This window comes from Lissotriton vulgaris, chromosome 3_1 (assembly GCF_964263255.1).
Source record: "Lissotriton vulgaris chromosome 3_1, aLisVul1.2, whole genome shotgun sequence".
In the NCBI taxonomy this organism is placed as follows: Eukaryota; Metazoa; Chordata; class Amphibia; order Caudata; family Salamandridae; genus Lissotriton; species Lissotriton vulgaris.
The window spans coordinates 82,285,418-82,312,569 of record NC_141689.1 but is presented as its reverse complement, the minus strand read 5'-3'; the positions used below and the strand labels follow the sequence as shown (position 1 = coordinate 82,312,569).

Here is a 27,152-nt window from a genome sequence, read left to right as displayed (position 1 = left end):
GCTAGGTGTACTTTGTGACACCAAAGCAGGAGGATTAGTAAAATCCTTTATGATATTGAAAAGGGTCTTAGCAGAATTGTCAGCCTTCTTAATTGTGTTGAGTAAAACATTCCTCATAGTGGACTGTTTTAATTTATGAAAATTCTTTAGAGCAGTTTTGTAAATAATTTTTGACTCAGTGTCGTATGTCAGTCGCCATTTGCGTTCCAATTTTTTTTCATCGGCTCTTTTCCTCACGTAAAGCGTCGGAGAACCAAGGTGCTGATGGTCTTGATCTAGAGGAGGCGAGAGGTTGCAGTGGGGCAAAAGCATCAATGGCAGATAGAAGGGAGGTATTAATATTGGCCACATTTCTATTCAAATCCATAGTGGTGTGCCCTAACTGATCGGAAAAAATAGGATCCAGTGCGGCACAGGTGACTTTATGCCATTTTCTCCCACGCTCCCTACCTATAGCTGCAGGACCAGATAGTTGAGGCAAAGTAAACTCGAAAGGAATAATATGGTGATCTGACCATGTGAGAGGCAGCGGGGGAAGAGTTGTAATCCCGGGATGATTAGTAAATATCAAGTCAAGAGTATGGCCCGCTATGTGAGTAGGGCCATGGACTAATTGAGTCAGGTTCAACCCCTGCATGGTATCTAACAAATGAGTAGCTCGTGTACAAGAGGGGTTATCAACATGCAGGTTAAAATCTCCCAGCACTATAAAGTGAGTGTGTCTGAGGGAGAGGCCCACTGTCATATGTAGCAGTGCAGCTAGCGAGGTGGATAGAGCACCGGGGGGGTTATACACTAAAATGCCAGCTAGAATAACTGAAGCCGAGTCTGAGATGGTGAAGTACATGGCTTCAATGAGGCCTATTTTCGTAATTTTCCTAATGGTCATATTATAATGTGCCCATAGGATAACTGGCTAAACCTCCTCCAGTTTTTACGCCCTCTCGGTTTATTCCCACTAGCCGATAGCCCGGGGGAGTTGCTAGGTGAATATCTGGTTTAGACATTTCTTTTAGCCAGGTCTCGGTAAGAAACAGGATATCCCATGCATGGGTAGAAAAAGATATCCAGATGTCACTAGTATGACGAGGGAGGGATCGGCAATTAATCCATCCAGCCTTCACTGTTATAGGATAGCTAGCCCGTCTAGCCTTACTCATTAGATGATTGGTCCGTTTGGTACAGGGAATTAAAGTGAAGGCACAATGTGAGCAGCTGAATGAATGTCCCACTAAACTGGAAGGGCAGCAACGTGTAGTTGGGGACAGTGCTATTACAACAAAGTTGAATGAATGTGTGAATGCCATGCACACCCCTCTTGCTTAGTTTGAATTCTATCTAAGCTCAATATGTGAAGAGCACCCGGGCCCCGCAGGCGGACCACTCTTCTCCACAAGTTGCTTGTCTACAGAAGTTGAGAATGAATCTCAGCTCGAACCCCGTGGACAAGAGTGTGATACTAGACCAGGAAACAAACTGATCACACAGCTGCAGAGAGCTCATAATGCGTGTGATGCATCGGTTGATCTAGACGGTCAGGGGTATCAGACCTTTGTGATCGGACAGCACTAGGAGGACCTCGCTGGTTCTGGGTTTAAGGACTGACCATCAGGCATTTGGGCTCCTTAAACCGCGTGTCTTTTAGTTTCACCATTTGTATTCCCTGATCCTAAACATGGCTTTGGGTCTACACCCTAAAAGTTGGTTTGAGTGCTAATTTAACATTGCTAACATATCTGGAACCTCATATTTACAGAGGGTTATCTATCTCAGATTGATATTGCTCTAGTGGTATCTATAGTAGAATAATTGCAGAAGCCCTATCCACAATAGGGCAGCGCACCACTGACCGCACTGGCATTGCCTATATTTATTGTAAGACAAGTAACAGTCTCTCCCCCACTCCGCTTCCATTGCAGAACCTCTGGGAACAACACTGGTGTTGAGCACATTTAAAAAACAGATGAAGCCCAAACAAGTAGAAGAGATGTTTATTGACAACTCCTTCCAATCAGGGATCCGCCTGCCAATGGACACTAAAGAAAGACTCAATTTACTCTAGACTTCTGCATAGATGTTCTGAGGCAGGATGTTCCACACGGCCAGGACTCACAGCAGGATGCTACAGTTTAGCGGCTGTGGCTGAGATCCAGTGGGTTCCCATCCCGCTGAAGACTGCCTTCTCTGCCAATATAAGCCCTACGAAAGTATCTGTTTTAATCCGCCCATGATGCTATCAATACCTCTGGTGGCCGCTGGTGGAGCGCCACCCTTATTCAGTAGCTCCATTACCACCAAAGTACTTGATTGTCAATTTTGACTTATTTATTATTTGTTGTCCCTGCAGTAAAAAGAGTACACTTAGTAATATCACACCCTTTTCTTTGATGGGTAAGTTCTTTCATTGCAGTAGACTTTTAGGAACTGAACTCTTTGAACACATTTCCATACTGGACTACTGGGAATGTGACTCAAAAACCTAAAATGAAAGAAATTGGAAACAGGAGTTAGAAATACATATAGTATTCTGAGAGCACATGGGACATGTTAACCAACACCAGTGATTGTTGCTAGGAATCTACATAGATCAACAACACACAGCTAGGGATCAGGTCTTAGAATTGTAGGTGCAGAGTAACAAAGACATGATGCAGATAACACTTATAGTGAAATATCGTAAAACGTATTAACTACCCCTGGCTCCATAGGGCGAAGGACCCCCAGTGCTTTTTTGCCTGTTGCTTATGAACCTTCATATCGCACAAGGTCCACACCCTCACTTGTGTAATACAAATTAAGCTACTGATGTGGCAGCGGCCCCCCCTCTTTCAATGAGACCAGCAAATGGGTGGGAGATTCACTACATATCTCCTGATCTAAAACTGATCTCTCAACTCAATAGAATTCTTTTAGATTAATGAAATATCAATTGCTCTACATTATCCCTAAGTCAGTATGCAAAACAAATCCTCCATTAAGTTGAGGAAAATATTTGTGTGGTTTTCTCAACGTTAAACCATATTTATTTAGGGGAGTGGTAGGAAGACTAAAATGTGTTCCTGACTCCATCTGATTACCACCATCTCCTTACAACCAAAATGGCTGGATAGAAAGAGTTGTTGGGTACAATAAAAAACAACATTTCATCTGGGTGATTTTAGGCAAAGATTTACTATATTCGCATTGGACGTATTAATTTCTGCACCCATAGTGGGCTGCCGCTTTTGACTGCATAGACCTTCTTCTTTAGTGCTCACAGGCCAACCTGACAATAGTCTCAATACCAGAGAAATAAAGTTGTAGATGGGAGGTTTTCAACTGTTTTAGTGCCTCTCAGACACAACATTATATTATTTCAGCACTTACTTATGCACACAGTGATCTTGTGCTTTGATCATGGTTATAACCGGTATGTGGCACCCACTTTTCAATATTAAGCAAAGATATAGATACATTTGTGTTTTATGTCCTTCACAACCTAAAATTACGGGTAACGATACCTGAACTCACTTCTTAAGCCAACAGAGAAATCATAGACATTAGGCAGGGAAGAATTTTTGTTTAAGAGTTTAATTTGTAGGAATTTCACTTTCTTAAAGTTCCTGTCGCTTGTCCTTTCTTTTGTGTGACTGTAGCTGATCTGCAATGAAATAGAGTGTTTTCCCATTGGTATGTGGTTATGCTTCAATGTCAATGAAGAGATTTCCTTTGGGGTTTACAGAAATGTCAGGAAGCCCATGCAGGTTGAGTTGGAGGTCTAACAGTTTATTACAAGTTTCAAAGTACAGAGCCTCATTTACAACGATTCCATCTCTCCTCCCACCTTCAGTCCCATCTCAATCATGACATTTTAGGTCTTTGCAATACAGTCCAATTCTACCCCAAGGTTCCGCATGCACAGTAGAATACCACACCCTTTCTCCTTTATAAAGTCATTTTGTTATGTACAGTTATTAGTACTATAATAAAATGAATACATTGTAGGAAAGTTAAACAGTGACCACCCAAAATTAGTACACTGTAAGAAAGTTAAATAAACAACTTCAACTTACACATAATACTGTAAATACCCAGTTTTTTTTGCTGACATGTTGACTCTTCTGTTTGGTTTGCAGACCGCCAGAGAATTTAGGGTCATTGGTTGCATTCACTTTAGCCTTCCTCATATGTGTTCCCTCCATCATAAGTGCTGACTGGATGATACTTTGCCTCTCTACCAAGGTTCCAAATTCTACGATCATCCGTATTGACTGTATTCTTGGACAACTCTATTACCTTCATAGGTTGACAGTTTTTTTAAACAGTTCCCTCATTTCGTGGATTCCTAATTTTAACCCACTCATCTACATTAATATAATTAAATGTGACTGCTTTGCGTTTATCATAATACTCCTTTCTTTTCAACAGTTCCTTCCTTTCCTTCTTTTGCCACCTACCATCACACAACTCCTTATCCATCTTACTCAACCGTCTTTCATTCACCCACCTGTGATACATAACACAATTAGCCACTCTTTTCCTGAACAATGAAAAATGTATGGTGTCAACCTGCATAATTTCACTTTCTTCATCAACCCTTCTAATTCAACCAACATGCCAAAGAATGTTGTATCCACTCCTTCACCACATTGTTGAAGCGTTCCATTTTGCCATTATATTCAGGATGATATAACGCCTTCCGCATGTGCTTTATTCCTCTCTATTTCAGAAACTCTACCATACCTTTGGAAGTTAATTGCACACCACTATCTGTCAAAAGAGTTGATGGGAAACCTTCCCTCCCAAACAATTCCTCAAGAAAACTTACTATAAGTTGGAATTTATCGGAACCGTCAAATACTACACAATTACCGGTTTTCCCCGATAACGGGCATTCAACAGGGATTTTTTCCACATAAAAATCAGTAGATTTGATTTGACCTGCTGAAATGCATAATTCTGATATATGTGATATCAGGAGTTACTGAACATATTTAACAAATTTAACAGACAAGTCATTGTGGGAAGCTGAGTGTATTCTATGCAGGAGTGTATCTAAGCCCCCTCCAAGATTGATCAACCATTTTTATAGATAAAAATGTGGAAAGATCACAGGAGATAGAAGTAATAGAGACAATTAATTCTGACCAATTAACTGTGCGGTAGGAGTTTGAGACCTGTGTCCTAAACAATCGAAATATTATGAGTCAGATCACGAATTGACATATTGACAGTAATGAATGATAGAAGGTGGACAGTGTTGAGGGATCACCCTCAGAACTCATTGAAAGCATCTTATTCTTCCTGTTATTGAGATGTGGATGTCTGTTTGCCATCCAAGACACAATGTCCTGCATTTCTTTGAATTGGTCAAAATAATTTAAGAGGCGACTCGCTAACTGAGTGTCAACTGTGTAAAAGTAATTCATGGTGTTCTGTGTCTAGATTTGGAGAAAATAGTCCTCATCAATTATTGGGCAGTGCTATATGGTTGGGGTCAACCCCATCTTCATGGTTGGCGCTGCCCTCTGGACCATTATAGAGTGTCAGATGGTCACAGACTATATGCCCCTTCACTGTCTTTCCTTGTGGAATCACACACCACCCTCCCATTGTCTTTGCATGGCCTGACTGCGCTCGTCTCATACAAATTAGTCTCACCCCCTTCCGCTGCTGTATCAATTTGTTATGCAGTTCCTGGTGGAAACTAGTCTGAACAGCGGGTGTTTCAATGGGGACCAGCCTCGAATTTCCATAAGATCTACTAGACTGTAGGAGGGATGTATGACAGAACCACACAAGCCATTACAGAGCATGGCTTTACAACACGGTCTTTACAAAGAGACGTCTTTACCACTTCATTCCTTTACCATGCAAGTCTTTACAACACACAACTACTTTGCCTTCGGGGAAAGCAAGGGACTTTGGCGAGGTATAAATTACTATTTCAACTCCAGTCTGCACCAACAGTAGGCAAAGCGTTGGACTTCGAAATCCAACACCGCTTTTCCTATGGTAAATAGTTGTAAAGACTTGCATGGTAAATTAATGCAGTGGTAAAGACGGGCTGCTGTAGAGACCACGTTGTAAAGGTTGTGCGTGGCTTAGACTTCATGGTAAATGATGTTTCCAGTGTAGAAGAGTCCATAATACACCGCTCTATGTTCCAATTTTAGCCTTCTTTGAATCTGTTGTAACTTAATTCTACCTGCTGCTCAGCTAGAATGTGTGTGCTGTGGAATGTTGGATGGATGGAATGTTAGATGTCAGTGAGTGCCAGAAGTCCAGACATCCATTTGTTTACAACAGAATCCTTTTCTGTAAACTCGATCCACCAATCGGTAAATAATGGCAAATAATGACACCCGTCCTGGTAGGCAATATTATTTGTAATCAAGCTCACCATAGAAAGGCGGAGTTAGATGAGCTAGGCAAAGTCTACTAGACGCTGCCACTTGGCTTATACTCCAGGTCCTATAAGTAAGAACCTAGGAGTCTAAACGTGTGAGGACTGGAGGAGAGTAGGTTCGGGAAACACACTCAGATTCTTACATTGAGAACCACAGCATTAGTAGCAGAACTGAGTAGCAGTCGCAAGCACAGGCTGGGTGTGGTGGGGCAGATATTTCAGGGCAACATTAGGAACTACTTTCCAAATGTCAGTCAGTCAAACAAGCTTTATTCGACGATTCTCATAAAAGCAGTACATTAAAACAATTCATGCAATTGAAAAAGAGATAAAATTCACACAGAAATACTACAAAAGCTAAAATCCATCAAGATAAGAGAATTTCATCAAAACTAAGTACATCAGGAATCATAAAATCAATCATAGAATTACTTATCCCTTTAAACATTTGCTTCTAATGACCCATGCCCATCCCAAAAATTTGGCAACTGCTATATATATTAGGGGGTTGGGATTTGTGCAGATAATTCTAGGGGCCAGTAGTCCACTCCGAGTGCCCAATAGTTTACCCATTGGACGCAACCATGCTCTACGCGGGGAGGAATATGCTTGACATTCGAAGAGCAGGTGGCTAATTGTTTCCTTAGAATTCAGGCAGAATGGGCATGAGGGATTTCCACCACTAGACCACCTGGATGTAAATGCTCTGACAGGAACACTGCCGAGTCTCAATTGGAAATAAAGTTGTCCAGTGGTTTGGTTATGTCGTCCCAGAATGGCTCAAATAACGTCTCATCCTTGCACTCCATAAAAACCCCTGTTAATGAAAGTGGGGGAGTGGACCTGAACAATTTGGAGAATATCATTCCCCAGTACATGCCCTTTAGGGCTTTTTTTGACGGAAATGTAGCATTCGTCGGGTCCTCCCATGCCTCCACCAGGCCCAGCTCTCTGAGAATCGCTCCAATTCCAGAGAGCCATTTTATCTGGTGGAAGACATCACTTTTGATAATATCGAGGAGGGCCCTTGCGAACATTTCCAGCTCCGGCGTGACCCATATTCGCCTCCAGTATAGTACTGGGCGAAGATTTGCAATAATCTTGATTGGTTTCATGCCTAGGTCCTGGAAGACAGGCCCCATAGGGGTACTCTGTGGTGACTGCTAAACTCTGGAACAGCCTCCCACTGGACCTTAGGTTTATTTCCTCTGAATCTCTTTTTCGTAGTAAATTGAAAACTTGGTTGTTCTCCATCTCTTAAAGTGTTTCTCTTTTCCAAGTCTGCAGTCTACAGCGCCGGGACACCCCCTTTGGGGGTAGCCGAGCGCTTTACAAGCTTCATAAATAAATAATAAATAACATGGTAAGCTTACGAAGAAAGCTATTTTCTGAACATGTTAACTTGCTTAGGTTTCCGTGCCCCCAGATTTCTACACCATAAAGGGCTGCACTTATAGCCTTCGCTTTGTAGACCATGATTGCAGGGGCCACTGGTTTAGTCAAGGACTTGGCATGTTCTCTGTTCAGTACCCCAGCAAGTTGCCTATGTTTTAGGGCTGCAAGATCTATCTGTTCGTTCCATCGCAGGTCATGCTGGATGGTTACACCCAGATATAAAAAATGATTTTACTTGTTCCAGGGGTTGTTTGTTCATTAGTATTTTCCCTCTAAATGACTTGTGCTGGTTAAAAAATATGAATTTAGATTTTAAAACATTGATTTCAAGCCCCTGGTTAATACAAAAGGCTTCAAAGATCCCAAGCGCTTTTTGCAAGCCACTCGGGGTCTTGGAAATGATAAGGCAATCGTCGGCGAACATTAAAATAGGTACTTTGGGGCCTGCTATGATTGGAGCATCAACGTTTGCCTCAATCAGGACCTTTGCCACATTGTTGATATAGAGAGAGAAGAGTGTTGGGGCTAGCACACAGCCTTGACACACTCCTCTCTCTACTGGGAACTGGTTGGTGACACTTCCAGGGGGGGTCCCCATCTTATTTGGGCATAGTTATGCTCGTGTAGTTTCACAATCAGGGAAAGGAAGGTGGGAGGCTGCCAATATCTTTCAATACAAGCCAAAGGTTTGTGCGCGGAACAAGATCAAAGGCGGCCCTCAGATCAATGAAGGCAGCATACAAGCTACCCCCCTCCCCCCCCCCCCCCCCCCCGCCCCCCCAATTGGACAACCTTGCAATAGAGCATGGCTTTCCAAATGAATGCATGGGACAACTTTCCAACAATTGGATATCAGAAAATGGATCAAAAAATATTCTATTGAAAATGTAATTTTGCATCCTTCATGCATCCCTTCAATCAAACAGGATTCCTAGTGAATTAGTTGGGTCTCAGTTCTGTTGCTCGGAGATGGTTTCTCCTCATATTTTGAACATCGGCTTTTGGTGTGTTCTGGGAAACCGATCTTTTTATTGCCAAAATGATTTCCAGCCAAACCACTTTGACTCTAGTGAAACCACTTTGGCTCCAGTGATGAACCTCTCGTGGGAGTGGGACCATCGAAACGCAGATACGACACCTCGTGAGACGGCTGCTTTCAGAGGAGACGCAGGATTTATCCATCTTTACTGTCGCCATGGCGGCAGACAGATGCTTTCGGGAAGCACACTTTCATGCTCTGAGCCTTATCTGGCCCTGAAGCCCTCAGCCCCATCGTCCTTGAGTGTCCTCTTAGAGGATCCGTATGTGGCCTCGCTATCTCACTTGAAGCCAAGAGAGCACTCAACTACGAGGCGCTCTTGAACGTGGCGGCCATGTTCTTTCATATACCCTTCACAACAAGGCCTACTGACAGTAATAAGCTAATGCATGCAGCCAGAATGTCATAAGCCTGTTATTTGTGTTCATGAACTGCTATGGCAGGTGTTTGGAGCATTTATTGAGATCGTATTAAAACAAAAGAGACGACGGCCGCAAAACTGTGATTATGGAAATAATAATAAAATAACATAAAATCTTAACTACGCTGTCTGCTGCCTCGGTGCTCCTCTCCTGTTCCTGAGGGTATCCCAGCATTCCCTGAGACACCAGCACAGGCTCCCCACGCAATCCTGGAGCTGCTCTCAGTACCATGAGAGCAGCGCCAGGATTCGGCTGAACGTCCTGGTTTGCCACTCAGACAGTGCCTGAGAGTTTGTGCTGTTTCTTTAACCTTACTGTGCAACACATCTGGGTTGGAGAAACCTAAGTGCGCATGTCTTTTTGGCCGGCCCTAAACGGCCGGCCAAGACCAAATGTGCACTTTACAGTGCAGCTCCCACTCCTCCACCCTGCCCCACCCAAGACTCCCTGGCTCAGTCAGTCAGCGGAAAATAAAATGACTGCTTCAGTGGGGCAACACTCCTCACCATTACGGAGGAGCTGCCCCCGTAAAAGAAGCCCCTCATTAAACAACTTTGAGAGATGACAGTGTTCGGCTGATAAAGTTGTGTTTCAAGCCTCACTGCTGGTAGATTTAAAGTTTTTGATGATGTGTCAAGTGGTTCCAAGCGGGTTCTTCCAAGTTAGAGTGGACATTCCCCCCCTCATTGAAAGGCTGCCGTATGGCTGGTGGTACCTCAAGACAGATTGCCCAATAAAAACATCAATGATATCCCTAATGCTAAGTGAGAGAGAAGGCAAAATGTCAGTCTGCCTAGGGCTCTAGAACCCCTGCACCAGGGCATTGGCGGCTCGCATAGGGCATGCTGCGGGGGCAGTGGGGCGGGTTGGGGGAGGGGCAGGGTGGGGCGGTTGTAAAGTCAGACATACAACGGAACAGCGGATAGTAATTATTACGTTCCTCCGTTCTGGCGTATGTCCGAGTTTACTACCCCCCAACCCTGCCCCTCCCCTACCCGGCTCATCACCCCGCAGCAGGCCCTATGCGAGCTGCCACTGCCTGCCTGTAGCTTCTGACAGATCCTTGGCTGCTGTACTTTAAGTGAGTAGGTACTGTCAAGAACTGAGTACTTGCACTTCTTAAACGTGAAAGTCAGAGTGCCTGCACCTCTCAGCACAAGTGCAATACTTTCAGGGGAGTGAAGGCACTCTCTACGCAGGTACTGTGAGACAGAGAGTAATGGCACGTCTATATTTTCATTACAAGCACTGGCAGGAGGATTATTGGTAAGATCTCTCTGCAAGTATAACAACAAGATGGCTCAGTGAGTTGTTCATGAGCTTGAATCATGCCAACGCAAACAGCCTTTCATCTGCCTGAGGTTCGCAATCTGAATATATTAATATGGATCACTGACAAAATATCGACCACCAAAATATCGACCTACAGTAATATCGAGTCTAAAATATCGAGGGCAAGAATATCGACATCCTATCTACACCATGATAAGTACAAAAATATCATAAAAATATCGATGTTAAAAATATCGTTTTTTTCCTGTTAAAATATAAATGTAAAATAAAGTAAATAACACTAATAAATATAATATACATAGTTAAAAGTATCTAATAATGTTCAAAATTAATAAATAATACATATATAATAATAGATTAATTAAATATATACTGTAAATATATAATATATATGTTCTGAACAATATGTTATAATAATTATTTTACTAACTTATAAATTATTAAAATATATTCTAATTTACAAATACATTTACAAACATAAAACAATAACATAAATAAAATGTACAAAACATAAAAAATTAAATATACTTTTAATATTTTTACCATTAATTATATAAAATGTTGGATAGCGTAGGGGTAAAAATTACTATTCCCACTACAAAGAGTGCAACAGTAGGGAAAGCTTTGGATAGCATTGAGGTAAAAATTACTATTCCCACTACAGAGAGTGCAACAGTAGGGAAAGCGTTGGATAGTGGAGGAGTATAAATTACTATTCCCACTCCACAGAGTGCAACAGTAGGGGAAGCGTTGGATAGCGTAGGAGTAAAACTTACTATTCCCACTCCAGAGAGTGCTTCAGTAGGGAAAGCGTTGGATAGCGTAGGAGTAAAATTTACTATTCCCACTCCAGAGAGTGCAAGAGTAGGGAAAGCGTTGTATAGCGTAGGGGTAAAAATTACTATTCCCACTCCAGAGAGTGCAACAGTAGGGAAAACATTGGATAGCGTATGGGTAAAAATTACTATTCCCACTCCAGAGAGTGCAACAGTAGGGAAAGCATTGGATAGCGTAGGAGTATAAATTACTATTCCCACTCCACAGAGTGCAACAGTAGGGAAAGTGTTGGATAGCGTAGGAGTAAAAATTACTATTCCCACTCCAGAGAGTGCAACAGTAGAGAAAGCGTTGGATAGCGTAGGAGTATAAATTACTATTCCCACTCCACAGAGTGCAACAGTAGGGAAAGCGTTGGATAGTGTAGGAGTAAAAATTACTATTCCCACTCCAGAGAGTGCAACAGTAGGGAAAGCGTTGGATAGCGTAGGGGTAAAAATTACTATTCCCACTCCAGAGAGTGCAACAGTAGGGAAAGCGTTGGATAGCGTAGGAGTAAAACTTACTATTCCCACTCCAGAGAGTGCATCAGTAGGGAAAGCATTGGATAGCGTAGGAGTAAAAATTACTATTCCCACTCCAGAGAGTGCAACAGTAGGGAAAGCGTTGGATAGCCTAGGGGTAAAAATTACTATTCCCACTCCAGAGAGTGCAACAGTAGGGAAAGCATTGGATAGCGTATGGGTAAAAATGACTATTCCCACTCCAGAGAGTGCAACAGTAGGGAAAGCGTTGGATAGCGTAGGGGTAAAAATTACTATTCCCACTCCAGAGAGTGCAACAGTAGGGAAAGTGTTGGATAGCGTAGGGGTAAAAATTACTATTCCCACTCCAGAGAGTGCAACAGTAGGGAAAGCATTGGATAGCGTATGGGTAAAAATTACTATTTCCACTCCAGAGAGTGCAACAGTAGGGAAATCATTGGATAGCGTAGGAGTAAAAATTACTATTCCCACTCCACAGAGTGCAACAGTAGGGAAAGTGTTGGATAGCGTAGGAGTAAAAATTACTATTCCCACTCCAGAGAGTGCAACACTAGAGAAAGCGTTGGATAGCGTAGGATTAAAAATTACTATTCCCACTCCAGAGAGTGCAACAGTAGGGAAAGCGTTGGATAGCGTAGGAGTAAAAATACCTATTCCCACTCCAGAGAGTGCATCAGTAGGGAAAGCTTTGGATAGCGTAGGGATAAAAATTACTATTCCCACTCCAGAGAGTGCAACAGTAGGGAAAGCATTGGATAGCGTAGGAGTAGAAATTACTATTCCCACTCCAGAGAGTGCATCAGTAGGGAAAGCGTTGGATAGCGTAGGAGTAAAAATTACTATTCCCACTCCAGAGAGTGCAACTATAGGGAAAGCGTTGGATAGCGTAGGGGTAAAAATTACTATTCCCACTCCAGAGAGTGCAACAGTAGGGAAAGCGTTGGATAGCATAGGAGTCAAAATTACTATTCCCACTCCAGAGAGTGCATCAGTAGGGAAAGCGTTGGATAGCGTAGGAGTAATAATTACTATTTCCACTCCAGAGAGTGCAACAGTAGGGAAAGCGTTGGATAGCGTAGGGGTAAAAATTACTATTCCCACTCCAGAGAGTGCAAGAGTAGGGAAAGCTTTGGATAGCGTAGGGGTAAAAATTACTATTCCCACTCCAGAGAGTGCAACAGTAGGGAAAGCATTGGATAGCGTAGGGGTAAAAATTACTATTCCCACTCCAGAGAGTACAACAGTAGGGAAAGTGTTGGATAGCGTAGAGGTAACAATTACTATTCCAACTCCAGAGAATGCAACAGTAGGGAAAATGTTGGATAGCGTAGGGGTTAAAATAACATACTTATAAATAAAAGCATTTTATTTAAAAAATGATATAAACTATTAAAAAACATGTAAACCATATACAAAACCTATACATAATTATAAAAAACATGTTTAGCTAAATATATTTTACCAAAAATAAATATTAAAAAATACCATTTTATAATATTTAATTACCAATTAATAATCAATTAACAATTATATTATTTACAAAACAATCATTTAAAAAAAATTATTACTTAATTACATTTAAGTTACTTCCCACCATATTCCCCTATAAACCCACTACCCACAACAGAACACATTTATCTATTTATGAATGAATTAAAATTATTTACCAATCAATTAAAATTAATTACCACTTAATTAAAATTATTTACCAATTAATTAAAATGAATTTATAATTCCTACTAATTAATAATTAATTATACATATTTAAATAACTTCCCACCCTATTCCCCTATAAACCCACAACCTGCTACAGAACATATATATAAATTAATCAATTAATTTTAATGAAATAACCATTAATTAAATGTATTTACCAATTATTTAAAAATATTTAATAATAACTACTAATTATTTTTACATTTCACATAATTAAATTACTACCCACCCTATTCCCCTATAAACCCACAACCCGCTATAGAACATATTTATCAATTAATCAATTAATTAAAATGATTTATCAATTAATTAAATTTAATTACCAATTATTTATAATTAATTAATATTAACTACTAATTATTAATTAATTTAACCTATTTATATTACTTCCCACCCTATTTCCCTATAAACCCATATCCCGCTACAGAACATATTTAACAATTAATCAATTAATTAAAATTACTTTCCAATTAATTAAAAATAATTACCAATTAATTACAATTTATTGATAAATCCTACTAATTAATAATCAATTTAACATAATTAAATTACTTCCCACCCTATTCCCCTATAAACCCACAACCCGCTCTGGTACTAAAACATATAATTTGCTTATAAATATATTTTTTAATATATAAATTTAATACACATATAATATTAATTATTTTAATTACTTAAGTAAAACATATAACACATACATAATAAAAAACAAAAGAAATAATACAAATATCGATATTAGTGTAATCGAAATTTGTAACATCGATATATAAGCTATCGATATTACTAACTTCGATATTACTTACATCGATATTAAGTATTTCGATATTACTAACCTTAGTGTCGATATTCTGTCCAACGATATTCTTGTCTTCGATATTCTGCACCTTCGAAATTACTGACTCGATATTTTGGTACATCGATATTTCACACTCGATATTTTGACTGTGTACCATTATTATATGTGAAAAATATTCAATAAGCAATTTCTTAGTACAATTATATTGAATAAATGGAGCATCTCGCTCTAGTAGACCTAAGGTTTAGTAGCGGCCCAGTCTCATTGCTCTGAGGAACTCCGGTGCTTCTTTCCTCTGCGGGAGGGAAGTCTCAGAGCTGAGCAAAAGTCCCCTAAAGCTGAGGGATAAGGAATACAACACTGAGGACTTTAAGTATGTATGTATGTCCTTATGTGGTATTTCTATAGTGTAAACATAGCCAAAAGGCAGCGGAGCACTGTACAGGGTCAAAGACGAGAATAAAGTCAACCAGTGACCGAAGAGGAAGCTGGGCTGTGGAGCGTTAATGCACTGTGAAGTAATGTTGTTGAAGGAGGTACGTCTTCATCTCTTTCCTACACCAAAGCAGTGTTTGGGCGGTCGTTATGGATACGGGGATGTTGTTCCAGATCCTGAGAGCATAGTTGGAATAACCTGGGGCGAAATATACAACCTTTTTCAGAAGTCGCAAACAGGAAATTGGGCCATTTGTGACTGCTAAAATGGGTTGTAGCATGTACCAAAACTATCTTGCAAGTCTGTAACCTGTTACCGACTTGCAAAATAGGTTTTGCGAATCACTATTAGGAAGAGGCATGCCAAGGGCATCCCTAGCAAGTTGCAGGAGGATGTATGATTGTTTTGCAACCACAAATACAGTTGCAAAACAATCGCAGTTAATACCAGTTTCAAATTGGTAGTAAGCCTGTCGCAAACGGGAAGGGGTCCCCAGGGGACCCTTTTCCCTCAGTGATTCCAGCAAAAATGTTTTTTAAGAGCAGGCAGTGAAATGTTCCATTTTTATTTTTGAAATGCATCCTGTTTTGCTTTAAGGAAAATGTTAGAAATGGGGTAGCATGGTGCAGAGTGGGTGGGCCAAACTCCAAAGGACATGTGCAAAGCATCCACGCAGTACACACAGGCGACACACAAGGAACACCACAAAAAGAGACCACACCAGATTAGGTGAAAAGAATAACTCTTGTATTGGGTCAGACATGCAATAGTAATCACAGTAGTCACTATACTGCGCCAACTGGCGCCAGGGCAATATGTACAAGGGATTATTTACATGGCAGGGCCAATCAGGCCGCTGCCAGAACCATTGCAAAGGGATAAAGGATAAATGAAAAAGGTAAGTCCATCAGGTCCAAGACTGCAATGAAGACGTAAAGCATTAACATTTGGCATAAGGCAGGAACCTGAAGCGTAGGTCACAGTGACATAACACATTAGGCAGGATCATCTGCAATCAAACCCCTTAGCAGGACATTCACCATCAGCCTGGAATCAGGCAGGATCAGATGGGGCATACACTAGCAGGGGACATCATCCTCAGGGTAGGAACCTTAGGCGTAAAAGCACATTATGCATTTCATCAGCATCCCCTGCAAAAAGAACGTTAGGCGTAAGATGCCGATATCCGGGTATGGTATTTGGCCTCCCCTACGCATATAACTTCTCTGGGTATAAGGCATTAACCATGAGCCTGTCATAAGATGTCAGGCCAGCCCAGGAACACAATATACACAAGCCTGAAAGGAACACATTATGAACCACAGGCCCAATGCATAACAACCTTTGTATAAATTACATTCACCTGCAACGTAAGCAGTAGGGGCCAACAGCATATCCGGTATTAGGCATGGATCATGAGGCGTGACATTAGTAGAAGGCTCATTAGGGTATGACCACAAAATAAGCAGGGCCAAACCTGGGGCACCGAGAACATCATAACCTGACATGAGGCATTCACATGAGCGCAGGTCTCCTCCTGCACTCGGTATAATCCTGTGGGCCTGCAAATCCTATGGGGCCTCGCGAGTATACGCTCTAGGTCCCCCCAACCATTGCCACTGCCCACTGGCCAGCAGGGCAGTGGTGTAAAATCCAGTCAGCGCAGTCACGTAGGAGCCCTCAAAACAACTCTGGGACGTGGTTGTCCCTCTTCTGGGCCTGAGGCTCAAAAATGCCTCAATCGCTGCAGCGACCCGCCACTGCGGCGTCGCTGTGTAGCCCCTGAGGCACTGTGGCTCTGTCCGTGGTGGGGCCCCACGGGGCTTCAATAATTACTGCTGCACGTTGCAACTGCCCACTGCCAGGTGGGGCAGCTGAAGAAACTGGGGTTAGCACACCCGCGAGGGCTGGGGCCACTGGGGGAAGGCACCGACCCCATGCCTTGACCAACATCCCCCTAGGCCCGACAAGCAGCTCCACTCACCATGACTCTTCTGGGCTCCGTTCGTGCTGGGCTGGCACTGTGGGGCTCTCCTCTCTCCCACGGAGCACCGCCAGTGTCAGCGCTGCTTCCCTGGGCACCGACAGTGCCCCCAAACAGGTCCCACTGCAGGGACCTCTCCTTTCCAACACCCGCGGGGCTCTGCTTTCCTTCCGAGAGCCCCACCAACATAGGTGCCCCTCCGGTCTTCACCCGGGCCCCCGGGGGACCCGGGGCTTTAGTCAGCGGGCACGAGGCTCTGACGGCTTCTGGGGCCTCCCTCCTTTCTCCTCCTGTGCTGCTTTGCTCGCGGGGCACAGACCAGCAGAGTGGACTCCCGCTCCAGTCTCTATTCTCTCACGAGAGGGGGGAGGCCTTGCTAACTCCCCGGACCTCCTCTCCTGGACTCAGTGGCGGACTTCGAGCTCCTGGCTCGTCTCTTCAATACCTTGGGGTTCTCACACTGCACGGGAGCCCCGCGTTGTCACCCGACCGCTTCCTGCCCCGGCCTAACCTTCGCCAGGCAGTCTGGACTCCTTCCGGGTCGCCGCAGGTAGAGCTGCAGCCCACAGCTACTCCCTGGGTTGCGGTGGTGATCTTCCCTTTGCGCCAGTGTTGGGTGGGCACCCGCTGATTTAAGTAAGCATCAACACGGGGTAGGCTTCCGTCGATCAGCGCACAAACTACTGGGTGGGCACCCGTTCATTTTCCAGTGACACACACCGCGGGGTAGGCACCTGCGAGGGCGGCAAAATGCGGGGTAGGCTCCCGCTATTTCCAGAGCCAATGGGGGGCCAGAATTACAGTGCACCCCCCCTCCTTGCACATTAAATGCAGCTCTCTTCCAGCACCACAAAGCACAGGGTTGTAGAGGGTAAGCGCTTTTCGCTCCTCCTAGCGCTCCAAATGCAGTGCCCGCGAGGCGTTAGGGCCCAGAGGTACACAGCCCCACACAGCCAAGAAGCGCCCACGCTCCTCACCTCCTGGGCAGTAAAGATCAAGCGCTCTCCTTCACGGGCAATGCCAGACAGCCCTCCCGAGGAGCTAGGGAGCAGGCAGCAGGGCACAGTCACTGGAATTATCGCTCTCTCGCAGCACAGCGCGGTAGGGGCCAGGTAGCAGAGCAGCGGGCACTACTGGGCACAGTCAGCAGTCAGTGGGCACTCATCAGGACAGGGCGGTAGGTCTTAGAAACCATCCTCCTCTGTAGCGTGGCACTCCTGTTACAGCCGCCTTTACTCCTGCAGGGGGGCTTTCAGTAGCCCTGTGGACAGCAGAGGGTTTCAGTCGGGTGCAGGGTCCAGCACACATGCTCATGTGGCTGTATCCCCTGGGAGCAGGTCCCCTCACGTTCCTGTCCCTGCTCTGTCTGAGCACATGGTGGCACAGCCCCCTACTTATACCCCCCTCACCCCACCTCCCAGACAGTGCCAGAAGCTTCTAGAAGCGTTTGGGGAACTGGTTCTAACTGGCTCAGGGGGAGGAATAGAGCACCCTGGGTGCCAGGCTTTCCCTCCAAAAGCTGGGATGGCTGGGTACCGAACATCTAGACTGCTAACCTAACACAGTCAGGTGGCACAACACACAGCCATGGCATCCATTGTAAAAGCGACATCTCACCAGGGTGCATTCTTACAATAGGGGGTTAAAAAATGCGCAAACCATTGCATTACATTTACTAGGGCATCTCACACCACACATGGACTATACAACTCTCTACCATGGGGGAGACATCCTCAAATAGGGGGACGAAAAGCGATAAATTGTGGGTAAAAGGGCCAAGTCCAAGAGAAAACAAGCTGCATTAAAAAAAAACAGCTTTATTTAACAAGCATTGACCCCAGCAGGCCACCGTCCCTGTGAGTGCCGACCATTCCCAATGGGTTAAAAAATGCTACCTGCATCATGAATATTAATGAGACAGGTGTCTGCGACCCATTTGTGAATCTCAGACACTGCTGTACATCAGTGTTTGCGACTCGCAAAAAAATGCAAATTGCGAGTCGCAATCACTGAGGGTCGTGCTTTTGGTCCTTGCTTCCTTATTTTTCGGATTTTACACTTTATAGTCTGTAGTCTGATAGTATCCTGGCTACCGGTGGGCCAAGAACCACCAGAGACGGTGGCCTTGTCTGTAAGATAAGCAGCAGTGCTGGTCCTGATGACTTTTCTTCAGGCTCCTCACTGCAGATGTTCCAACGCTGAAGGTTTTGGGGACCTTCATGAATTCTGATTCCAGATTTCTGGTTACTGAGAAACGTTCAAACCCGAAGGTTAACCTCACTGTATCCCATGTACTCTGCTGCACAGCGGCTGGAGTTCAAGCTCTTTTGCAAATAACCCAGTCAATATTAGTTGTAGTGAATGTCCGTCCCATCATGGGCTGTCATCTTGGAAACTGACTCAGGATGGATACCATCTTCACGGTTGTATGTCAGAATATTATATTCAGAAATATTGTGTCAGCAAAATACTGTGTCTTGAAGATAGTGTACAAACATATCCTTGTGTTATTAACTCTAATAGGGAGCAATATTGGTTAAAGATATTTAGGACAATACATTTATGCCAGATGATATTTCTGATTACTGAGGACATCAGCACAAATATTCCTGATGTATTTCTACCTGTTAAAGTCTGAACTCTGTATCATTCCTTGTGATTTCTCCCCACAGGTTTCTGGGTGAGACTAGAGTGTCGCTGCGAGACGTGCTGTCTTCTCCCAACCTGTCGGCCAGCATCAACGCAACTTTGCTGGACACCAAGAAACAGAACACTGGGGTAAGAGACAGCCTCATCCCTACAATGACCGAGTGTCTTGGAATTCAGTTTAACACCACTGCTTCTCCTATTAGATAGTTATGTGGTATGCAAACCACTTTATCTTTCTGAGCATTCAAACCACTTATGTACTATTATATTGAATACAATGAGGCGTATATTCTGCTTTTTCAGTTTATTTATAGTTTGTGACTGTCTTCAGTACTTGGTCAATGGGTGATACGCTGTTTGTCGCGATATAGTATGTTGCCTTCCTGTGTTGTAGGTGTGAAGCATTGTCTCAAGTTCAGTCTCCTAATGGTTGTACCAGATATTTTTTGGGATATGAACCTCAGGTTCTTGACTCAAACTATTGCAGTTTTGCTGACAATGTACTAAACACATTTCTGGTCCTTAGTGTTTTTTTCTTTCTTGAGGGACCGATTTGACTCAGGGTGGCATTTATTTATAGATTGGCGGAGTGGGAACTGTAGACTGGCAGTGCATACATCTGTCCAAATGGGCATTTCCTCTACCCCAATTAGATGTTGGAGAATTGATGAGTTTTGGTCAGTGAAGTCTCAGCCACCTCTGCCAATGGATGCCCTCAACAGGCTAGCCCGTCCGCCACTGGGCCGCCAGGTCTTAGTGCAGTCACCACATCCTACTTAGAGCGGGGCGACCATCACTCGGTTTCCCTGGAATGAACTATTACGATAGATATACTCTATGGCGCCCAGGCTCAGGAATAAATGCAGGTCCGAGCAATTAGATATTTGTTTTACAGCAACTAACCACCCATGTGAAGTTTGTTCGTGAGCACAGTGACACACCACCTGTGGTGTGCTGTTACATGCTTCTATTCTGAGTAGTATGTTGGTATACTTTTATTTCTATTCTCTCACGGTTTCCTCATCCTAGATGGCAAGGGAGGAAGGTTTAAGGGCCCACCTCAAGACGAGGCAGGCCGAAGCGGAAATGGTGGTATCTGGTTAGTTTCTATCATGTTCCACTGCAATAATTAACATCATGGTTAGATCTCACCGCAGGAGCAATCTCTTCCTTATCACTTACTCTTCTCCACTACATAAGACTCAGCGGCACTCCTTCCAGACAGAAACAGGTATTTGTCCAGGCTCAAAATCAAGCAAACTAGAGGTCTGAATCATAAGATTTTGACTGAACATCTTATAGTTTCTTTCTTGTTTGGATCAAAGTTCAATTTTTCTTACTTCAAGTAAGAGTCACAAAAATTAACAGTAGTGGCTATTTGAATGCATAAGGGTTTTCACCAGTCAAATTGTAGCAGCTGTTCAGTTCGTCTGAATTTGAACAAAACTGAGCATTTTCACAAAATTTTTCCAGGTGGAGAAAACCCAACAATCACCAGTTAGGAAGGTGCTCTCTCTCTACTTCCAATCTATTAATACTGCAGACAGACACAAATGTAGGTGCATTTCCTGGGTAGTATCTACCTAGATTTGTGGCTTCCTGAACAGCTACAAACCTCGCCGACTTCTGCAGATGGACCCACTCAAAAACGCCCCAAAACACTCCCATAATCATGAATTTTCAAATATAGCAATTCAAATGTACCGGTGGAGTTTTGGTCTGGACAAATCAGCTTCTGTGAAGTAGGAATATGAATTTACTCTCACAAATATTTTTTGACCCTCATAATTTGAAGTCAATGTTCTGACCCTTTCAAACCTACTCTAAACCTTTAATTAGATCCCAGAAAAGTCCATTTCTGGTTGCCTAGAGCATCCTGCTGACTCCAGATCCATGCTCCTGCCTACTGACCCCCTCCGAAGATAATGTGTGGACCTTTCGGCAGCCTCAGGCAAGGTGTTTGTTTGAGTTCAACACTCCCCGCTGACAACTACTGATTTACAGGTCACGAGAATGAAATCTGCTGGGGCCAACACCACATTCCATCCTTCTGATGGAAGAGGCACATGTGTGAAATGAAGAGATATATAAAGGCAAGTTCATGTTAAACCAGTTAGTAGTCACTCGCTCCACGCGATGAATTAACACAACCTCCTTTGATGAAGGTTTTGGTGGCGCGTCCATCTTTGACTCAATCAACCCTCCCTTTCACTAAACTAAGCCCTGCAAACGAGTTCCAAATGCTTGAGTGTTTTTGACAAATACTGGTATCACACTGGTGAGTTCACATGGCTGCTGTACAGGTACTAGTGCTTGCGACTGCTGATCTCTTAACAGTGTTGGGTCGAGACAGCAATCCGTTAGTTGGGGGAGTCGTCTGAGGGCCGCATCCTGATGCCGTCTTCCAGGGGCGGCTTCTCCGTTGGAGCAGAGGAGCGTCGCCCCACTTAAATTTCCCCTCAAAGCCCCAGAGATGAAAAATAAAATGGTAATTTATTTCTATTTTATTTTTTACCTCTGTCCCGAGCCGAGCGTCAGGACGGGGGCGGGGTCACTGCTGACTGACAGCAGCAGGGAGGAGGGTGGGCTGTCTAATACACTGTTTAAAGTGCGCATGTCTTTTTGGCTGGCTGTCTTGTGACGCCCAGCCACACGTGCGAACTTTAAAGAGCTGGGTTAGAGCAGGTGTAGGCCTCCAGAGCGCTGTGGAGCGCAGAGTGAGGCCGCTCCCTCCAGTCAGGGTGCTGCTCTCATGCTAGTTAGTATTTATACGAATTAAAACAGTGGTCCTTATAAAACAGAAAAATAGGGCTGTGATTAATATAGACTTGAATCAGTGCTATATTGAGGATGTCCAGACGGACAATCAATTTAATGAAATATAAAATGCAAAATCGAAGAAGAGCACAACAGTACAGAGGGACACAATCCTGCATCCTACACACACACAAAACAATTACATTTGGACAAAAACATTTCTGGCAAGACAGAGGTAGCTTGTGAATAATACAAACAAGTGGTACAAGCTTAAAGACAAGCGCTAGTACACTTGTTTTATCACAGTGCATGCTGTGTAAACAAGTCAACGACGTTTCGATCCTTTTAAAACAATGTTAGGATCATCATCAGGACAGATTTAGTACAAACCTGAATTATAGTTAAAACGGGCGTAATCAATAGGAACTTGTATGGCTCGTAAGAGTTCTGGATGTTACTTCGGTTCAGACCTAGAATAATAAGATTGCGGCTGCTGTTTATAGGGGCTATCAATCAATCAATCAATCAATTCATTTATTGAGCGTGCTACTCACCCGTGAGGGTCTCAAGGCGCTGTGTAGTGATGTTAATGGCGATGCACTAATGGAACAAGGCTTTGAGTCTAGATTGGTGGCGATGCACAGTGAGTTAGAGCAGCACTAGGATTGGGCAAGGGAGTTCAAGCACCTGGTTCCAGTACAGAAGAGGTCGGAGAAAAGACGTCACCGTAGGTACGTTTTATTTGTATTTTATTTTTTTAATAATATTTTGCGCCCCTGCCCTCCGTAGATGCCAGCCGCCACTGCCGTCTTCTGCATTGGGCCAGCACGGGAGCCTGTGACTTCATTATGGCATCTTGAGCGCATACTTTAATATGAAATATTTCTGAGTTGATGCATGTTTTTCTGACAGCAGAGCTCGGAAACACAAGCAGAGGTTATTAATACTGGGGCTATGATACAGCCCAGTGTCCGCCGCTCAGTTCTTGGAAAATACTCCGCACCAGAGTTTTGAAGCATCTTTGAGTCTGAGTAGACATCCCATGGCAGTGACGTCACATCATGAACACTAATAAGAGCTCTGGGGGAGTAGGAGGCAGGAAGCTGGCGGGCATGAGGAGTGACAGCTGGAATGGCTCAGGCTGGGGGGGGGGGGGGTCCTCTTTGTGGAAGTGGACGGTGACGCGGCTTGAGTCTGCAGACTGGTGCTGCCCAGGGATTGGTTGAGGTTGTGGAGGCGGGGGAGTGGGCCACTTGACCCTGCCGGATGCATGATTCTGGGATGACTGAGGCCTGAGTGAGTGAGTGAGTGGTTGCATGATTTTCTTCCAAGTAGGCACAGTTGTGCAATGATAGCCAAGAGGAACCCCAGCAACTCTGGCTGAGAGGGAACACATGGTGCCTGGCAATGACCAGGGACAGCTGCTGCCACAGGTCCCAAAATAGAAATCCGTGGGTGGGGGCTCGGCTGTGGGTTTACACCTCTGACGCCCTACTCCATATATTGTGTATGAATCATTATGCCCTCTTCATTAGGCCTCTGCTTTACCGACAAATTAACATATTTTCTTAGTATGAGGTTGCTGAAGGACAATTCCGTTTTTGCAGAATGTTTAAGTGTTTACCTGCACGAAGAGATAACGGTGCCCCTCAGAGCTGCGAAACTTCCATCGGCCACGAGCAAGGACACTGTATGCAGAGCGAGGCCGGGTCAGCAGCACAGAGATGGGAGTTCAGACCAACGCAGCACAGCACCCAGACGGATGTTACTGCGTTACAGGCAGCCGTGCTACTCACACATGCTTTACTACAGCCAGCCGTGCTACTCACACATGCTTTACTACAGCCAGCCGTGCTACTCACACATGCTTTACTACAGCCAGCCGTGCTACTCACACATGTCTTACTCCAGGCAGCCGTGCTACTCACACATGCCTTACTACAGCCAGCCGTGCTACTCACACATGCTTTACTACAGCCAGCCGTGCTACTCACACATGCTTTACTACAGCCAGCCGTGCTACTCACACATGCTTTACTACAGCCAGCCGTGCTACTCACACATGTCTTACTCCAGGCAGCCTTGCTACTCACACATGCTTTACTACAGTCAGCCGTGCTACTCACACATGCTTTACTATAGGCAGCCATGCTACTCACACATGTCTTACTCCAGGCAGCCATGCTACTCACACATGCTTTACTACAAGCACCCGTGATACTCACACATGCTTTACTACAGGCAGCCGTGCTACTCACACATGCTTTACTACAGGCAGCCGTGCTACTCACACATGCTTTACTACAAGCACCCGTGAAACTCACACGTTCTTTACTACAGGCAGCTGTGCTACTCACACTTGCTTTACTACAAGCACCCGTGATACTCACACATGCTTTAATGCAGGCAGCCATGCTACTCACACATGTTTTACTCCAGGCAGCCATGCTACTCACACATACTTTACTCCAGGCAGCCATGCTACTCACACATGCTTTACTACAGCCAGCCTTGGTACTCACACATGTCTTACTCCAGGCAGCCATACTACTCACACATGCTTTACTACAGCCAGCCTTGGTACTCACGCATGCTTTACTACAGCCAGCCTTGGTACTCACACATGTCTTACTCCAGGCAGCCTTGCTACTCACACACGCTTTACTACAGCCAGCCTTGGTACTCACACATGTCTTACTCCAGGCAGCCATGCTACTCACACATGCTTTACTACAACCAGCCTTGGTACTCACACATGTCTTACTCCAGGCAGCCATGCCACTCACACATGCTTTACTACAGGCAGACTTGGTACTCACACATGTCTTACTCCAGGCAGCCATGCCACTCACACATGCTTTACTACAGCCAGCCTTGGTACTCACACATGTCTTACTTCAGGCAGCCTTGCTACTCACACATGCTTTACTCCAGGCAGCCTTGGTACTCACACATGTCTTACTCCAGGCAGCCGTGCTACTCACACATACTTTACTATAGGCAGCCATGCTACTCACACATACTTTACTCCAGGCAGCCTTGCTACTCACACATACTTTACTACAGGCAGCCTTGGTACTCACACATGTCTTACTCCAGGCAGCCTTGCTACTCACACATGCTTTACTACAGCCAGCCTTGGTACTCACACATGTCTTACTCCAGGCAGCCATGCTACTCACACATGCTTTACTAAAGCCAGCCGTGCTACTCACACATGCTTTACTACAGCCAGCCTTGGTACTCACACATGTCTTACTCCAGGCAGCCATGCTACTAACACATACTTTACTCCAGACAGCCTTGGTACTCACACATGTCTTACTCCAGGCAGCCTTGCTACTCACACATGCTTTACTACAGCCAGCCTTGGTACTCACACATGTCTTACTCCAGGCAGCCATGCTACTCACACATGCTTTACTACAGCCAGCCTTGGTACTCACACATGTCTTACTCCAGGCAGCCATGCCACTCACACATGCTTTACTACAGGCAGCCTTGGTACTCACACATGTCTTACTCCAGGCAGCCATGCCACTCACACATGCTTTACTACAGCCAGCCTTGGTACTCACACATGTCTTACTCCAGGCAGCCTTGCTACTCACACATGCTTTACTACAGGCAGCCTTGGTACTCACACATGTCTTACTCCAGGCAGCCGTGCTACTCACACATACTTTACTATAGGCAGCCATGCTACTCACACATACTTTACTATAGGCAGCCATGCTACTCACACATACTTTACTCCAGGCAGACTTGCTACTCACACATACTTTACTACAGGCAGCCTTGGTACTCACACATGTTTTACTCCAGGCAGCCTTGCTACTCACACATGCTTTACTACAGCCAGCCTTGGTACTCACACATGTCTTACTAAAGGCAGCCATGCTATTCACACATGCTTTACTACAGCCAGCCGTGCTACTCACACATGCTTTACTACAGCAAGCCTTGGTACTCACACATGTCTTACTCCAGGCAGCCATGCTACTCACACATACTTTACTATAGGCAGCCATGCTACTCACACATACTTTACTCCAGGCAGCCTTGCTACTCACACATACTTTACTACAGGCAGCCTTGGTACTCACACATGCTTTACTACAGCCAGCCGTGCTACTCACACATGCTTTACTACAGCCAGCCTTGGTACTCACACATGTCTTACTCCAGGCAGCCTTGCTACTCACACATGCTTTACCCCAGACAGCCTTGGTACTCACACATGTCTTACTCCAGGCAGCCGTGCTACTCACACATGCTTTACTGCAGCCAGCCTTGGTACTCACACATGTTTTACTCCAGGCAGCCGTGCAACTCACACATGTTTTACTCCAGGCAGCCATGCTACTCACACATGCTTTACTACAGCTAGCCGTGCTACTCACACATGCTTTACCACAGCCAGCCTTGGTACTCACACATGTCTTACTCCAGGAAGCCATGCTACTCACACATGCTTTACTACAGCCAGCCTTGGTACTCACACATGTTTTACTCCAGGCAGCCGTGCTACTCACACATGTTTTACTACCGCCAGCCTTGGTACTCACACACGTCTAACTCCAGGCAGCCATGCTACTCACACATGCTTTACTACAAGCACCCGTGATACTCACACGTGCTTTACTACAGCCAGCCTTGGTACTCACACATGCTTTAATACAGGCAGCCATGCTACCCACACATGTTTTACTCCAGGCAGCCATGCTACTCACACATACTTTACTCCAGGCAGCCATGCTACTCACACATACTTTACTACAGGCAGCCTTGGTACTCACGCATGTCTTACTCCAGGCAGCCTTGCTACTCACACATGCTTTACTACAGCCAGCCTTGGTACTCACACATGTCTTACTCCAGGCAGCCATGCTACTCACACATGCTTTACTACAGCCAGCCTTGGTACTCACACATGCTTTACTACAAGCACCCGT

At 44.4% G+C, this 27,152-nt stretch overlaps 1 protein-coding gene across 1 annotated transcript in view; it reads left to right on the top strand.

Annotated features, from left to right (window-relative positions):
* Positions 1-27,152, top strand: part of DYSF (dysferlin) — a 1,070,125-nt gene that overhangs the window by 372,745 nt on the left and 670,228 nt on the right. Inside the window, exon 4 of the mRNA XM_086960107.1 lies at positions 19,464-19,569. Coding sequence (XP_086816233.1) covers positions 19,464-19,569 — 106 coding nt within the window. The remainder of the gene's footprint in view (positions 1-19,463; positions 19,570-27,152) is intronic.